This window comes from Mycosarcoma maydis, chromosome 6 (assembly GCF_000328475.2).
Source record: "Mycosarcoma maydis chromosome 6, whole genome shotgun sequence".
In the NCBI taxonomy this organism is placed as follows: domain Eukaryota; kingdom Fungi; phylum Basidiomycota; class Ustilaginomycetes; order Ustilaginales; genus Mycosarcoma; species Mycosarcoma maydis.
This window is the reverse complement of record NC_026483.1, coordinates 145,825-163,548: the sequence shown is the minus strand read 5'-3', so window position 1 is coordinate 163,548 and position 17,724 is coordinate 145,825. Positions and strand designations below refer to the sequence as shown.

The 17,724-nt window shown below is 55.7% G+C and overlaps 3 protein-coding genes across 3 annotated transcripts; 1 reads left to right on the top strand and 2 right to left on the bottom strand.

Annotated features, from left to right (window-relative positions):
* On the bottom strand, window positions 1–9,050 carry UMAG_11715 (membrane morphogenesis protein VPS13; the record flags this gene model as incomplete). Its single annotated transcript, XM_011390924.1, has 1 exon — window positions 1–9,050. A coding segment is annotated over one exon (9,050 nt), but the record flags the coding sequence as incomplete, so codon positions are not given.
* Window positions 9,051–10,825: 1,775 nt separating this feature from the next.
* UMAG_02555 (uncharacterized protein) lies at window positions 10,826–12,007 on the bottom strand (the record flags this gene model as incomplete). Its single annotated transcript, XM_011390660.1, has 1 exon — window positions 10,826–12,007. One exon carries the CDS (start codon window positions 12,005–12,007, stop codon window positions 10,826–10,828), a length of 1,182 nt encoding a protein of 393 aa, XP_011388962.1.
* A 593-nt stretch (window positions 12,008–12,600) lies between these two features.
* Window positions 12,601–17,556, top strand: UMAG_02554 (exocyst subunit SEC8; the record flags this gene model as incomplete). Its single annotated transcript, XM_011390659.1, has 1 exon — window positions 12,601–17,556. One exon carries the CDS (start codon window positions 12,601–12,603, stop codon window positions 17,554–17,556), a length of 4,956 nt encoding a protein of 1,651 aa, XP_011388961.1.
* Between the last annotated feature and the right edge of the window lie 168 nt (window positions 17,557–17,724).

Below are 17,724 nucleotides of genomic sequence, written 5' to 3'. Positions count from 1 at the left end.
GAAGCCTTGCGTATAGTGATAGATGATCCTCTGCTGCACACTGCGTTGCTTAACCGGACGTTTTCGATTACCAGCGCATTCAGTCGCACCGGGGCCTCGTTAACGTTGCCCAGCGCCATCGTCAGCGCATTAAACAGAAAGATGAGTGGATTCCTCGAGCTCACCTTGTCGTCACCGTTGACTCGCTCCGTACGCATAAACGACAGGTTCAGCGAGATCGGCTGCAGATGCAGAATCTCAAAGTAAATGTCGTCCGACTGCCCCTGCGTCCCCGTAGGCTCGGCCACCGACCGAGGATGTTCGATGAAATCCGTCTCCTTTTCCGCCTCGAGCTGCCAAGCCGTTCCTTCAAACTTGGAAAACTCGTACAGAGCAAACAGAAAGTCTTCGTCCAGCTCGGCCGTGATCTCTTGCAGCAGCACCGAAGCGTACTTGATGTGCGTCACACCGTGCGACTCGTCCTTGAGCATGATCACCGATGCCTGCAGCGTCGGATGCACCTCGAGATCCTTGCCATCCTTGGGCAGCACCGTCGGATACAGCACAATCGGGAACAGCCCACCAAACAGCTGGTTATCGATCTGGATCCACTTGCAGATCACATTCACCGCCGTCGTCACCTCGGACTCGGTATAGTGCAGCTCCAACCCTCGGAACGAGACGTAGGCAAGCTCCTGCACGTTTTGGTTGATCAGCGAGATGCCTACACCTTCAAAGTCCAGGTTCAACGCCGTCAGAATGTTGGTGTCCACATCCACCGCAACAAATCCGCCATCCTTGCTGTTGACGCTCGATACCGTGTCGCTACGCGAAAACGTCGAGTTCTGTCGTTTCAACTTGAAATTGCTCAACTCCTCCGAGTAGTTGCTCAACACCAGCGTCTGTGTCGGTCCGTCGGCGCGTACATCCAGTGAAATCACCCGGCTGCCTCGTCCATCCGCTCCAGGAAACTTGAACGGCAACAAGCTGCCAATCTCGAGAATATTCACGTTGCGCTCGCGACCATTGACCACCAGCTTGATCATCTTATCCGTCGCCGCCGGGTAGTCCCAAGCGTACTTCATCTTGGATCGCGGCTTGAGCTCGTATCGCTTGCCCACCGCCTCGTCAATGTGTTTGCCGCTGCCTCCCTCATCGATTCGCTCCGTCGCCTGCATAAACTGCACCGTATAGTCGCTCTCGTTACGCAGCATGTATGGCCACGGTCCATTCTCCTGGCTCAGCGAAATAAAGATCGTCGGTCCCTCGAGCAGCACCTCGGCCTTGATAAGCTGCTGGTGATGACCCGCTTTCGCCAGTCGTAGATGTACACTACCAATGTCCTCAATGTTGAACGGTGCGCTCCACTTGTTGTTGATCCCAGGATAGGCGAGCGTCATCTGCTTGGTCGCGCCAACACGTAGGAAGCGCAGCGGCACACGCTCGCCCGCTTCCACCGTAACAAAGTCGGCGGCGCCTGCCTCTCGCAGATGGAGCGCCTCGTTGAGCTTGTTGCGCACCAGGTATCGAGGCGTCAGCTTGACCACCTTGGACAGTTTGAACTTGCCCAGACCATCCTCGACCGTGAGACCCACGTGGATCTCCTCGTTCTTTGATGCAGATGGAATCACCACCTCTGTCTCTGAACCGATCGCTTCGAACGAAAGCGGCTTGGACCATTGCGAGTCGCCCACGCGCATCAACACGCGATTGCGGCGGTCGTTCGAGTTGTGCGAAAACAGAAACGGCTCAGGCGTCTTGCGTACCTCGGCCGACACTCCGCCCTGATCTTGGCCCGCTACCAGCTTGGCGCTGCCCAGCCACGACTTGGTCTTGAGCGCAAACGGTAAGCCGCTCTGATTGATAAAGATGTAGGGCGAGTAGATCTGCACTTTGAACGCTCCCCCCGAGTCCGCATGCTTCGAATAGTGCAGACGCAGATTCAGCTTCAGGTTCTCGGCATCGGCGAGCGTAAGCGTCTTTTCCACTGGAAAGTCGTCCGGGTTGTCTGTAGCAATGATGGCAAATTCGCTTGGCGAGAAGCACGACGACTGGATGTCGACACTGAGAAGTAGCAAGTGCGAGAGCTCCACAACATGGATTGGGCTGATCCCACCTTTGCGAAGGTAGCTTGACCAGTTGTGATTGAGGTTCTTGTCAAAGATCCGATACTGGATGTCGTATGGCAGCAAATTCTCCACTTCGACCGGTGCGCGCAGCCGCAATGTGAGACGTGGATACGTGCGACTATTGGGATCCTGTCGATCGTAAATCGCAAAGCTCTGGAAGCGGAACGGCGCTTCGTTCTCGTCGTGTGAGCGGCAGGTCAAGGTGCGCGTCGCCCTTTTCAGCAGGTCCTGCCAATTGACGCTCTCCTGACACCAGTCGTACTCGAAGCCTGGATCCGGTCGGATCTTGACTCGGCAGTGGTAGGCCGCTTCGATCGGCACAGGACAGTCTTCTCCTGGGCCGATGCGACGAACCTGGTCCGTCAGCTTGCCCTCGTCATCCAAAATCACCATCTCGATCGGAATCAGCGTCTTGTTCTCAATCTTGAACGAAGAGCGGAACGTGATGTACTTGACATTGTTGTGCAGCTTCACCTCGTACTGCACACGATGCGCCACCTTGTCCAGTTTTGGTCGCAACGTCAGCATGTATTCGCCTTCGCGATCAACCGAAATGTGCCGAAGACGCTCCCAAGGCATGCCGTCAATTTGTAGCGAGAGCCGGTTGCCGCCACTCTCATGGATGTGCTCACGCATCGATTTCCAGTCGTCAAACCTCCATGGCATGTCTTTGCCATCATCCAGATGCTGCGGACTCGTCTTGCTCTTGCGTTCTCTATCGTCGTGTTCGGGCCACAACGAGATGCGGTAACCGGTTCTGTTCTGCACCACAAATGGAGCTCGGTTGCGCTGCTGCAGATCTTGCGAGTCAACTTCGTTGATCATCGACATGGCCGAGAGAGCTGTCTCGATCAGCGTCGTCGTCACGTTAAGCTCGAGACGCTTTTTGCTCGAGATAGTCGCATTGAAGCGAGAAGGCAACGTGCTCGACTCCATGTGAAACTGGACACCCCACGGATCGATAAGCGGCTCCCAATGCGATCTCGACAAGTTGTAGTAGTTGATGTACAGGTCGAGGAAGGTGCTTCCATGCATGTCGCCGGACCAGTCTCGCACGTCGACCGCAAACTTGGACACATTGAGGTCTAGCATGGGCAGCGAGTGAGCATCGCCGATCAGGATAATCTGCAGGCCGGCAAAGTCGGCATGCAAAGACTCTTTGGCCACCACCAGCTCGGCATCCTCGAGGCGCTGCGGTGGCTTTGTGTTGACCGTGTTGTTGTCATCGTCCTTGGTAGTCGCTTTGGGTGCCCTGGTGAGCGAATCTATGGTTTTGCTGCTGCTGGCCATCGAATTTTGCCTACGCTGCGACGAGGCAACACTCTTGGCGTCGTTTTTGCTTGCAGCAGAAGACTGTTGCGATGAAAGCTCGATAGCCTTGTTGACCACCGACTGAATCATCACAATGTCGCGGATCGACACGCGCAGTACGAGCGGTTCGACGTCAACCTCAATGCTAGTCAACGAGCTGGTCTCGTTGACCCGGCTGTCCATCGACAGGGTCAGATCGAGGTTGTCGAGCAGACGCAAAGTGTCCTTGGGACGGTGCATTCGGCACATGAACATGCCGAATTGGTCCACCTTGAGCGCTAGGATGCCTTGCTGCGACATGAGCACCTGCTTGATTGAAAGCACAATCGCTTCAGTATCGTGCCGGTCCGGCGCGGCTAGTAGAATGATGGTGGGATCGACAACGTTGACGCGGAACGCCAACGAGCCAGCCGCAGGCGACGCTGCTGTCGCATTCGGGTCTTTGCTAGACATGGTCGTCGACAAAGTCTGTGCACTGCCATGCGCACTGCTGTTCGCAACGGTCGTGCCTGTCGGGCTTGTATCTGTTTGATCCTCATCTGGAGGCGAATCGGGGAAAGCACTCATGAAAAAGTTGAGCAGCGCAAAGACCGGATCGAGCGAGAAGATCACCTTGGGACTGTCGACAGTGATGAGCGCCAGGGCCGAGCCATCGTCGCCGCCAGAAACGCTGTAGCTCATCATGAACTGATGACCATCGTGTTTGACGGCAGGAACAATCTCGCGGAACTTGGTGTCCTTGTCCGGCCGCTGATCCGTCACCGTGAATGTCTTGAGCGCCACTTCAGCCTCGAGTGAATTGTCCGACAGCATCTTGAGCTTGACCTCCGACCCGTTGATCGAGAAGCGCGCCAGCTGCGCGTTGTATAGCGTCTCCTGGCCAGTGGCAGCGGCAGTGAAGAGTTCGAGTTGGATCGAATTGACGTCAAAAAACATGTCCAAAGTGGTATGCACAGCCGTGTCGCCATCTTCATTGTGAATCACTGTGCCGAGCTCGGGAAGCATGTCGACACCAGGACCCTTGTGGGGAGGCGTTGGCGCTGTTGGCGTCGTGTCTCCGCCTTTGCCTTTTCCAGGTGTCGATGGCTGTTGCGCCGACACGGAGCGCGATTTTGTTCCCGTGCCTTGTGTCAGAGGTACAGCCGTTGTAGGAGTAGACACAGCGGTGCCGTTATCGTTCAGGCTACCGACCTCCTCAGCAAGCCCTGTGAAAGTGCGCGGGATCGACTGCATCAGTTCCATGACAAAGCAGTACTGCGCTTCGGTCAGCTTGACGTGCACGTCCGACATCTTGGCGACCATCTGCGTCTCGGGACTGTCGATGGCAGAACCTGGAGAAGCGCTAGCTCGGTCCGACTGAACCATATCGAGCGAGATGTTGACGTCGTCGATCATCTGCACATGGTACTCCTGGCTGCCGTATCGCATCCGTGATGCGAGCCGAATGTGTCGCAGGCCAGCTTCGATCTTGGTGATGGCCTCCTTATTGTCACGGATAGCAAATGTGTTCTTGGCATAGATTTCACCCAGGTTGGCGGTCATCACGTCGGGCGAGTCGGCCAAACGCGGCAGAACGACGATGGGTGTCTTGATGATGATATCGTAGTGCATCTTGTCGACGCGTTCTTGAAGCTGCGATGCTTGATTGGAAGCAGCCAGCGTAGCTGCATCGTACACGGCTTTCATCTGCGCAAACTTGCTAAAGAACTGTAGCAGGTCGCGAATCGGCTCTTCTACAAAGGTGAACTTGAGCGAGCCAGATCGGAGCCAGATCGAAGAGTCATAGCCAGGGTACGAGGCTGCATCTGCTTCGTCGAATGTCTCGTAGGTAAAGTCAGCCAGCTCGTCGCCCTGGATACTCAGCAGCTTCTTGAAATGAGGATCAGCGACACTGCGCTTCGCGTTGTCGTACAGAAGCAGCGAGCCGAGACGTGCAGCCACGCGGATGCTGTTGCCGCGTAGCATGACAGCCACATCTGCTGTCGAGAGCGTGAGCGTTGCGAGCAGACTACCGTCGTTGTTGAGACGGAGCACGATCGAGTTGAGCTTGACACGGACACGCAACTTCTCCTTCCGTCCCGTATTGTCGCTGTTCGCTAGAGCCTGTGTGGGGGGGTTTGACTCAGGTGGCCGGATCGAGGGCCTTTTAGATGTTGTGTCACTGGGCCGTCGATCCGATGAGCGACTTGGACGACGTTGTGACTCCTGTGGCGTTGCAGCAGGCCCATCCACCGATACAAAGGTGGTCATGATCCAATCGTAGACGGCGAGGACGCTTACACGCGTAAGCATGACATTGATGGTCGAGAGCTCAACGTTGACCGTCTGATCGATGCCCTCGTACTTTGTCATGAACTCGGGCGACTCGGGGCTGACGCGGGTGTAGCGCACGCGCACAAGGTCGCGTTGCTCGGCTGGCGACACTGAACCCGACGAAGCACTCGAATCGCTTGTTGCAGAGCGCGAGGCGGTGTCACGAACGTGCTTGGAAGTGATAAGATGACGGAACTGTGCGCCTTGATCGACAATCTTATCTTCGAGTTCGAGACTGCGCAGACCCACGTCAACGTCCATGTGATATGGATAGACGGCAAGATGCAGCAAAAAGCCCTCGAAGCGCGCATCGACAAGCAGACGATCGGGCTGCGACGGATCTGTTGCGGACCTGAAGATGGAGCCCTGCAGCGAGTCGACAACAAACTCGAGCTCAAACGTCTTTTGGTGTGCATTGACCTTATCGACGGTAGCATCTTCGGCGTCTTGGAACTCGTCCTTGCCATCGTCATCGTCATAGCCGGCGTCAACAATGTAGTCGTCTTCACCACGCAGCTGACCCACCAGCCGCTGACGACGCGCCTTGTTCAGGTCCAGCGTCTCTGATCGTCGGGCGCGAGCACGGCGTGATTTGGCGAGGTCCTTGTCATCATCCTGGTCCGCATCCTCCTCGTCAGCAGCACTGTTCTGCCGCGCTGTGCTGATCGCAACGGGCTCGAGCTCTTCCTCGATGGTGCCCAAATCCTTGGTGGGCGAATCTGCGTCAGCCCTTCCCTCGTCAAAGTTGGGGATGGCGACGTCGATGATGCGCATCAACGTCTTGTACTTGCGATCAGAAAAGTTGACACGCAACGTAGGCAGGTGACCCGTCATCTTGAACTTGGTGAGGTTGGGTGCTGAAGAGAGGATTGAATTGTGCAGCGTAAAGTCGAGATTGATGCGTTCCAGCAGATGAAGACCGTGGTCGGTCGAGTCCGAGTGAAGGCCCTTCATGCACGAGTCTATGTCGTTGCCCAACACGAGCTGAGCCGACTCGAGCTTGACAAAGAAGCGATCGTACATGAGATCCTCGAGCTGGCGGTAGTCCTCGTCTGTATAAACGCGATTCTGTTTGGAGCGCACCGTGTCGAGAGCCCCCTGATCGGCGAGCACCGATCGAACGGCGATGCGACCGGCATCGAGCACCATGTGCTGGCACTTTTTGGTCGTTACATCCTCAGGAACAATGATGATGGGCGCCTTGACGTCGACGACCATGTCGATGGTCTTGTGGTTCTGGAGCGCATTCTCGAGACCGGCTCGCGTTTCCTTGCGGATACCTTCGATGGTTTCGCTGGCGACGTCGATGAGTGCGCCGATGAGCTCAAGCTCACTTTCAGGCGGCTTGAAGAAGCGCACAATCGACTCGACAAAGCCACGATGGTAGATGATCTCCATGGAGCGCATCTTGAGCGTCAAGGCATTGTCGGCACGATCGTCGAGGGGTTTCGATTCGTACTTTGCGTAGAAGAAGGGGTTGTCCGGATCGCTCTCCTGCTCCAACTCTTGCTCGATGCGCTTAATATCGCCGGAGTTGGAATTTTGGCGGCTAGGGTTGTCAAACTCTTCGTCTTTGACGCGCACCACCTGCGGGTAGAGCGAGTTAGGTGTTGTACCATCGTAGACGCGCAGACCTCCGAGAGCGACGGCGGCTTCGAGATTGTCGTGCCGTTGGATGACGTTGGCCTGAAGGGAGTCAAAGACAAGTGAGAGGATGTCGGTGCCTCGGGCGTGATCCTTGAGAGAGACCGAACCGGTCTTGAGCTTGGTGATCAGGCGAAGATGCATGGCATCTCTGGGCGCATCAACTGACTGCGTTAAGGCGGCGGCGCTGGCCTCCTCGTCCCATTCAATTGCATCGTAGAGCTCCTTACGCTGCTGTTCGTTGAGAACACCATCGTCCTCGCCATGCTGCTGCTGGCCCTTGGCACCTCCACCCCAGATCCAGCCGAGCCATCCGCCGCCGGTGCCGCCGGCTTGTGCGTTTTGATTGGGAGCGTCCGCGCCGGTGCCGCCGTTGGCGAGTTCTCCCTTTTTGACGGCAAGCCTTTGCTTGCGTAGCTCGTGCCGCGCTATGGAACGGTAGAAGCGGATGTCCTTGTAGCCAAGCTTATTTTCGAGCTGTTCGAGGCGCGAGCCGCTGTCGCTCTGTGCGATGGCAACGCCGGTCTGCTGTTGGTTGGTCTTTTGCACGCTGTTTTCCTTTTGCTTGAAGAGCTCGACGTATTCTTTGCGATCATCGCGTCGCTCGCGAAAGTAGTCCCAAGACCAGACACGATGCCTTTCGTGCACCTCGTTGAGGATGGCCTTGCCTGCAAAGCGGAGCAAGGCACGCGGTCGATTTTCTTCGAGCTCTTCGGCACTGGGTCTGAACTTTCGATACTGTGCTTGGCGTGTGTAGAAATGGAAGAGGTCGGCGACGGAGATGACGTCGCGGTACTGCTCATCGTCGAGAGCAAATCCAAGCTCTTCAAAGAGCAGCTGTGCATCCATCTTGGGCACCTCGGACGTCATTTTTTTGCGCATGACGAGTCGGCCTGCTCCTGAGACGGGTTTCAGAATGTACTGATGGCTTGGTGTGCTTCCGTCGCGAGCGATAAGCGCGTTGAACTTGTTTTGTGCTTCCGAGATCTCGTGACCGGCAAGCGACTCAGAGTCAGTGTCCCAGTAGACGGAGAGCGACTCGAGACGGGCGAGCTTGTGAATACCATCGCCGCTGTTCTGGATAAAGGTGGGGTTCCAGTTGGCATCTGTGGAGACGGCAGAGAATTCGGCAAGCGTGATGCCGGCAGAGAAAGGATGCTCGGGATTGGAGAGACTGTCCTCGTAGCGGATGTGGATGTTTCGGACGGTGAATTGCAAGTTGTCGATAATCTTGGTGATGAGCGAGCTGGTGAAGGACTGATTTTTTTGCTCGTCTTCACTCGAGACGCCGACCGGGTCAGCATCCCTGCCGAGAAGCTCGGCATTGGCAAGCTTCTCCTGTTTTGCAGCCTGTGCGCGCTGAGCTTCGTCTTGCTCGTCGACTTGGACGCTGCTGTTCTTGGGTGCGGCAAGCAGATAGACGTTTTCGACGAGGATACGTACAGGTTTGCCCTTGAGATTGGACCATGGAATGGAAAGGGTGAGGTCGCCGAGGTAGCCCTCCTTGACGTCTATTGGCAGTCGGAACTTGTCAAGAGCGGAAGTCTTGAGGCGGAGATTGCGCAGCTTGACATCTCCTGACCAGATGCCTACGTTGAGCTGACTCGTGTTGAGGCCATCGACGTAGGCGGCGAGAAGCCTATTGAGAAGCGAGGCAAGGACGCCCTCCAGCATGGCACTGTACCGTCGCGAACGTCACGCGTCAGACTCTGGGCCGGTTTAGCAGATAGTTCGATGCTAATGCATGGATGAACCCCTTGGTATCAGACTAACGGTACAGTAGGATGGCCCTCTGTGATTGATCAGTGAAGCAACGAGGGTTTCAATCGAGAGACACCCTATTGCCGTCCAGCAGTGGTGAATCGTGGGTCGTGAATGGTGAATGGTGGATGGTGGATGGTGAATGGTGGATGGTGGATGGTGAATGGTGAATGGTGAATGGTGAATGGTGAATGGTGAATGGTGAATGGTGAGTCGATGTAAACCTCCACGAGAGCGAACCTAATCGCAAATCGCGAATCGCACTCAACTGGCTGGATCGTGCGTCTCCTCAGCCTGAGTGGCACACAGCCAGCCAGCCAGTCAGTCCCTGCCTGCTGGTGAAGCAATCCACTGACGCATTCGCAACTGAGCAAGTCAGTGAATTGAGCCGCGCTGCCCTCGATTTCTGCTTTCTCACGATTTTGATTCACGATTCACGATTGGATTTTTGGCTTTTGTAAAATCATTCTTCAAGAGTTCATTCGTGGTTGTATGGCAGCCACGAGCCTCCCTCCACCTGATCATTTTCGATTATTTAATAGTATCAATAAACAGAGGCTCGCACGCACAGTGCACACGCACACGCAGCTGGCCAGGTTTGCTCGCTTCAGTCACACGGTCACAGCAACAGCTCAGCCCAAGCAACTCGTGACTTATCCACACAGATCCCCACCGTGACTCAACTTTTTTGGGAGTCGCGATCGCTGCCAAGTGACGTCGTGGACAACAAAAATTAACCATGAATCGCGAACAGACACGAGGCACGAGGTACAACGCACGAGGCGTGAGGTGGCTGATCAATCACGAATTTTTTGGATTCATGTCAGATCGCATCTCAACCATCGCAGACCTTGGCCAACTCACGACTCGAGACACGAAAGTCACAGTCACCGTCACGAGTTCGACATGGCCAGCAACCAACCACGTACTCGTGACTTGTTGGCCAGCAATCACGAATGTTGCCGACATGGCTTTCGTTACAGCAAACAGACACATACGCACAATGTGAAGCTTCAACACACCCAGTGTCTTTCAGTGTTTCTTTCGCGTAGCCAAACGCTGCGATCGAACCGCCATGCGCAGCTGGCTTGATTCACGATTGTTGACTGGCAAGCTTGAACCCACAAGACCAACGACGTACAAAAAGGGTCAAGCAGCCGTTGGCCTCTTTGTCTGTGTCCTGGATCCGTTGCCCTCTACTATACATCCACTCTGCTACAACCTGCACCCTCTTGAACTTGATACAAGATGGCGGTCAATTGGACAGGGAGTGGCCGCTTCCTTCTCAGTCGACACCGACAAAGACAGCAAACATCGCAAACGCGGCACCGCAAGCGCCTCGACGTAGATATCGGCGACGATCGAGTGGATGCGTGCTTGAAAAAGAATCGTGCAGATCATCGCTTACCTTCCGAAAACGCTTCGTCGTTGTCGGTAAGTATTGGCGCACAGAATGTGCTCGACGACGCGCAGTCCAACCAGCGCCCACCAAGTTTGAAAAGGAACAAACCCTCTCAGCTAGGTGCAAACCAATCGGCTCGACAGCCTGAGCCATTTCGTGCGAGATTTGAGGATCGCCGTCGTTGGCTGCTCACCATACCCAATTGGGTCGCGGCACTAGCCGAACCCCCGGCCTACCTACAAAAGGCCAAAAAAGCAAAAGAGCGCATCAGCTCGCGCTCAGCCGCTCAGCCGAAACATGCTCCCATGTTGACCAATAGCAGCCATTCGAAATAATCTTGGCCCGAAGATGATTCAAGCTCAAAGCAGGCTTCTCCTTCTGGTCCTTGGCCTGGTCGGAGTCGTTTGCCTGACATCAGCTCTGTATCATCCTCCGGCGCCATGCACCCAATTGTTTCTTTTCGTCGATGTCCAACAAAGACGAACAGCTCCTGATCCGACGCTTCCGATGCACCATAGTCTTCTCCCTGTGACCCGAATCGATGCCACTCCAACCCTGTGTCATCCGTTGATTGGTCTTGGCTGTGTGAGTGTCTTTGGCGACGTTTCGAGCGGCAGTCGACGGCTCGAAGCTCGAACCACGAACTCAAGGCTGACCAGAATGGCTGCTCCTTGGTCAGCGAGCGGACCTTGTACGAAATGATGAGCTCTGGCCCCCTTTGCGCAAAGCAAGAATCGTCCGACTCTGCTTCGATTCCATAGCCTGAAAGCCAAATGATGGATCTAAGTAGAGGCGCAAGCAACTCCGGGAAGTAAACGAGATCGGAGCAGAGTATGTGCGAAAGTGGATTCTTTCCGACCTTTTCACTCTCGACTGCCCGAGTGGCCGCGAGTTCTGACACGAGCTCAGCAGCATGATCTTTGTTTCCCCAGGCCAACCTGCGCACACGCACATCCAAGAGATCTGTGGCTTGCTCGTGTCCGGCGCGAGCTACATTCCGTTTCATCAAGGGCACCACATTTTCGAGATCGGTCAACACCAGCCTTGCCTGCAGCAGTTTTGCTTGGACATCCTGGGAATGCCGTAGAATCTGACCAGCGAGGTGTAACGAGCCATAACCGGCGCCTGAGCCGAGCTCTACGATGGTCAATGGCTCTGCGTTGGATCTGTGGAACAATGAGCAAGGGGGGTCGAACTCGAGTTCGCTTGCAAGCTGGTCGACGGGACGCAGGTAGCAAGCAAGCAAGTAGGCTGCTTCCCAAATCCGTCCTGCGATGCCAAAGCACTCGATGTCTTCGGCCGTATCCTGCTCCCACGAATCAGCTTGGGTCACGTCGACCGATGATCGATCCGTGTCTGGCTCCTGGTGCCCATTGCCATCGACCGTCAGAGGACCTCGTTGCGAGCTGCTCGGATGGATGCGCAGACCTTGAGGAAAGTTCGGGTCGCCGCTCCGATCAGCAAGCATGATCTCGGACCGGCCAGAGGACGTAAGGTGTAGTGTGGGTCTTTTGATGATAATGGATGGACCTCATCAAGAATCACGAATCACGAACGTAACGTACAAGAAGAAATCAATCACGAATTCCACAAAATAAGGGTCCAAAACTCGGACTCAAAAGAATTCACGATTGTGAATCATGAATCGTGAATCGTGGATTAGAAATAAAAATCGGGCCCGATTCCAAGGCGTCGTTCTCTGCTGACTGAGACAGCTGCGTTTAGGCCATGGAAAGCGTGTCGCACTCGTGACTCTCACCTTTCGTGATTCATGATTCTGAAACCGAAACACTCATTGACTGATCTTGTGGGTAGTTGTCCTTCTCTTCGTTCAGCACCAATCCCCACGCTTCATTCTAAATCGACAGACTCGTTCAGTCTCATCCCTCTGCCAAAGCAGTGTATCCGATGCGCAGCGGCTTAACTCGGGCTGCAGTTGTAGAGCAGTAAAGAAGAAGGCTGAACGTGCAGTTCGTCCATCACTCGACCACTCCCTGAGCCTATGCGAGTATCCTTCATCTGAACTGGCCCCAAGATTGGCGCTAGCCTCTCCTGACTACCATGTCGGGTCGCTCGAATACGATCAAGGACATTCGATCCAGGATCAAACACGAAAACACCAGCCTTGGCTCCGGAACTGCTGCTTCCACCTTTAGCACGGCGCGACATCAAGTGCCTAACGTCGGAGAAGCATTCGGCAACCATCCCGGATCTGCCTCATTTGGTGGTGCGCCGTCAGCACCTAACAATGCAGGTGCTCTCGGAGCCGGTCCCTCTTTCGTCAGCCTTGCACCTTCCGACTCGATTTCCAACTTTGAAGGAAGGTCGAGCCACGGCTATTCAGCCTCCACATCCCAAGCATACGACGCCAACTACAATGATGCGAGCGGCGGCCATCACCAATACCAGTACAATGCGCAGAGGCAACAGCAGCAATCGACAGGTGTCTACGCTCGCCCCACCAGTCCAACCCACCAGAGTACTGCCAGTTTTGCGATGGAACCCACCTTCTCTGCGTCTAGCAGCAATGCAGGTGCAGCCGCAGCTGCAGCATCACACGGTCGCAAACCGTCCCGCCAAGATGCATACGACCCATCAACGCCCAACTCGCCGCTCCGTCCCGCGCGCTCGATGCGCAGACCCACACAGGCACCCGAGGTGCAAAGGGGTCTCGCATCCATATCGAGCTCCAGTACCGTCCGCGACCGCACTCGTGAGGGTCCTCAGCGACCGCAGCTTCAGATCCCTCCTGTTGGCTCGGTCTCACGCTCTTCCGCTAGCCCATCTTCGCCCGTGAGAAACTCGCCAGGAAGGGATCTATTAACTGCCTCCCGGTCGCACGGTGGTAGTCACTTGCACAACCCGTCTGCGCAGAGCACTGGCAGTGGCGGTGGCCCTCTCGGCTCACATGCTACACCATCCTCGGATCGTCACACACGCAGTGCGCAGCTTATGGCGCAGATGGCGCGCTCTGGCACTCCGTCGAGCCAGCCAGACTCGGAAGACCACGAAGACCTCTACGGCGGTCTCTCGCCCATCGACGCTCCCTCGGATAGCCACGGCGCCTCGCTGTACAGCAACCACACCGGCTTCAACGTTCTCTCTGTGCCCGGTCAGCGTCCTCAGCGAGACCCGCGTCGAGAATCGGGTGCGCCACTGGGATCGCTCACTGAAGACAATCAGCCTGCCGCCCTTGATTCGGTTCTATCCGCACTCACCTCGGCCGGGCGAAAGCGCCAAGCAGCACGCATCATGCGCGGCACTACCGCAGAAGAAGAATCGCGTCGTCGGCGCAACGAGAAGGAAATCTCGCAGACGTCGCGTCAACAGCGGAAACCCCTGAGCAGCTACGTCGACGCTTCAGACCCTCGCGCTTTCCAGTCTATCAATGCTGTGTTGCGCAAGGTCCAAGTTGAATGGCCATTCGTTGCCAACGATCAGTTCAACTCGGTCGCATTGGCCTTGTCCATGCTCGACGAGAGCAGTCTCGGCGCGAGTCGTTTCGAGTTTGACCAAGTCAAACAGATGATCGAGACGGCGCTCCAAGGCACGGTGGATGACCATTACGAGTCGTTTGCCAGCGCCATCACAACGCACAATAGCGTGCTTCAGTCGCTCACGGTAGCTCAGACGAGCGTCAGCGGCGCCAGGAGGCGTCTCCGAGATTCCAGAGAGGCGCTCGGTGCCAAGCGTGCCGACCTGGTGCAAATGTGGCAGCGCAGTCAGGCTGTCAAAGAGGCGCTCAGACTGCTTGACCTGGTCGAACACCTGAAATCTGTTCCTGATAAGCTGGAAAGTCTCATGGCAGAGAAACGATTCTTGGAGTCTGTCAATCTACTCGTTCGGTCGCTCAAGATGATCGACAAACCCGAGGTCGTCGAGGTGGGTGCGACTAATGATCTTCGCGCCTACCTCAAAGGTCAAGAGCAAGCCATGCTCGAGATCTTGATTGAAGAGCTGCACAACCATCTGTACCTCAAGAGCTACTTTTGTGATGCTAGGTGGAAGGTCTACAGTGCAGGGCAAGACGAGCTACCGGTAGTCAAATTCGGCTCGGATTATCGAGGTATCAGCAATCCAGCGGATGCTGATGCCAGCACCGAGACCGGAGCTCCCTCAAAGCATTCGAACGAGCCTCTGCAGCTGACGCAGTATTTGCAGAGTCTCAGAACGAGGCCTACATTTGATCCAAATCTGGCGTCTGATATTCCCGAATCGACGCTAATGATTTCGACCAAGTCCGTCTCTGCGCTGACTGGTGAGCTGAGCGGTGGTGCAGCTTCGGCCGCCGCTGCCATGGATGGCGGCAGTACTGGTTCGGATATCAGTGCAAGCCGATCAGGGGGAAGATACGGTGCTGATTTCGATCAGAACCCGGAAGCCGACTCTTTCCTGTACATCGAGATGCTACTTGAATCGCTGTCGCGGCTCGGCAAGCTTGGTGCGGCGCTCGACATTGTTTCTCAGAGGTTGGCCATGGAGATCCACCAACTTGTTGATACGACCATTGACGAAGTCGATGCACGCAATGAGCCGCTTCGACGCTTCTCTGTCGCGCTGCGACCTGAATCGGTGCTGCTCGCGTCGTCTTCAGCACTGGCACGATCCTTTACCGAATCGATGCGCACCTCGTGCTCGTCATTCAACATCTCGAAACGGCCTGTATCAACTATGCTTCGCATCTCAGCAGGCGAGACTTGGGCGCTGCAGCGCGATGGAGAGACGATGCGCGACCTCTTCTGGACGCTGTTCTCGAAACTCGATGCGGTTTTGCAGGGCCATCGAGTGGTGTACGAGGTCGCAGGGATGATCGCAAGCCGCTCCGGGTTCAAGGATGAGATTGCCTCGAAAAAGTTGTCCGGGGTGGCAGCGTTGTTGCAGGTGTGGAAGCCCGTGCAACAGGAGGTGCGAACGCTGCTGCACGACTACTTGATGGATGATGAGGGAGCCAATTCGGCTCGGAACGCGGTCATCTCGGTGAATGATGTGTTGAGGGACCACAGGTTTGGCAGGGATCGGGCTAAGCCACTGTTCAAACTGGCTGATGCAGGAGTCAAGAGGGTGGCAGGTAGGAGAGAGATGGGATTGGTACAGAGGCATCAGGTGGCGGTGACGCAGGCTTTGAAGGCGTCTGTACCTGGATTGGTGAGTTCGGTGGATGCTGCTGGAATGAGTGGTGCTCGAGCGGGGAGTCAGATCATTGTGGCCTCGTCGGCGGTGGGAACCACAATGTCGTCGATGGCAAGCTCAGCTGTTACCGCGACCGGGATGGGCAACGCTTATCGAACAGGGGCGCGCAAGCTGGATTCGTACACTGGTGCAGGTCATCGACTGTTGGTCAAGCCGGATGCGTTCAACGTCTCGGTGTTGTTCGAACCTGCGCTCGTATTCGTCGAACGCGTTGCAGCGGTGATGCCGCGCGAAGCGGCGGGCGAAACGTCGCGCGGATTCGGCACTTTCCTCGAAGAATTCGTCCAAGACATCTTCCTGCCACAGCTCGAAGATAAAGTGCAGACTCTGTTCAACAGCGCCACTTTGCATGCGGACAGCTTTGCGGCGGATCCAGCGTCTAGACAGCTGACAGGTACGCGCGCGGCGAGAGCGGTGGTCAAGTCGGCGTCCAACGTGATCGTGCTGATCGATAGTCTCTATTCCATGCTGCGGATGACACCGTTCCACAGAGAGAGTTATTCGAGATTGATCGTCACGCTGATCGTGCAGTTCTACCAGCGCTGTGCAGAGCGCTTCAGGGATTTGGTGTCGATCACAGACGCAGAACGCGGAGCTTCGAGTGGTGCGAATCGAGCGAATGAGGCGAGGTATGCTTTGTCGGCAAGTTGGGCACAGAGACCCGAGATGGTGGCGTGTTTGGCAGAGATGCGCGAGTCGAGCACGAGCGATACGAGAAAGGCCGAATTGTTGGAGCAGGAGGCGAGGTTTCAACTTGGCTATGCAAAGGCGAGTGAGCCGATTGGGGTGTACGAGTTGACGACCAGCAGGAAAAAGTTGTTGGCCATGGGCTGTCTGCAGCACAGTGTCGATTGGTTTGCGACGAATATTGCAAGGCTCAAAGCTGTTGAGCAGGCTAACGATGTGGGTGCGAGGGAGAAGAGAGCGAGGGCTAGGCTGAGCGTTGTTGATCCACTGGCATTCAACGCTGGTCCCAGATTCGACTTGGACCCAGGCGCTACTGCATCGAGTGACGAGGTGGATTTAGACGGCGAGCAACTTGCACTTCCGCTCACCGAGGATCTGGTCGCTCGCTACTCTGCCATCGGTGGCGTTTACCACGCGCTCTCGTCGTCGCTCCTGTTCACCCTGCGCCTCGAATTGCGTCTGCGAATCATCTCGTTGCTGCACTCGTCCATTACCGAATCTTCGTACATGATCAACGATACAGCCATCGAACCTTCGCCGCACATCGTCGAGCTCAACTCTGAGCTAGCGAATCTCGACGACATTTTCACCGAAACGCTCTCGCCTTCAGATCGACTCTGGATCTGGTCGGGGCTCTCTGGCTTGATCGACGCATGCTTTATCACGCAAGTGCACACGATCCGTGGTGTCAACCGCCAAGGTGTCGGCAAAATGGTTCGAGGCATACTTGCCGTGCAACAGAACCTCAAGAATATCCTCGGCGCTGGTGAGGTATCGCTGGAACGATGTCGAAAGTTTTACGAACTTCTGTACGCCCGAACGCCCAAGGAACTGCTTGGCAGCATGGCGAGATTTCAACCCACATTCCGCGCAGCAAAAGCAGGACAGGTCAAAGCAGTAGGTTTCGCCGAGTTCCAAGCCATCCTTGAACTCGCTCTAGGCATCGAACCGTCCTCCTCCGGCTCGAAACCCTCCAGCGCCGTCAGTGGCGATCGACTCACTCTCGTTCAGCCCAATGCAGGAACGCTCGGATTGAGCGATGGCGTGACACGTCAAAAGCTCAACGAGTACCTCATCGAGTTGCACGAGATTGCCGGCGAACACGAACACGATTCCGATTCCGATTCCGATTCGAATTAGGATGACAAGTAGATTCCGTTTCAATACACATGTTGAACAACCGTCAATCACAAATCTCAGCAGACATCGAGTCCATTCGAATGCAATTTGAATGTGCGCAATGGATGCCGACTTGAGAAAGAGTCACACCATTACCGACATTCGTGACTCGGCCAGGTCGAGAGAGGC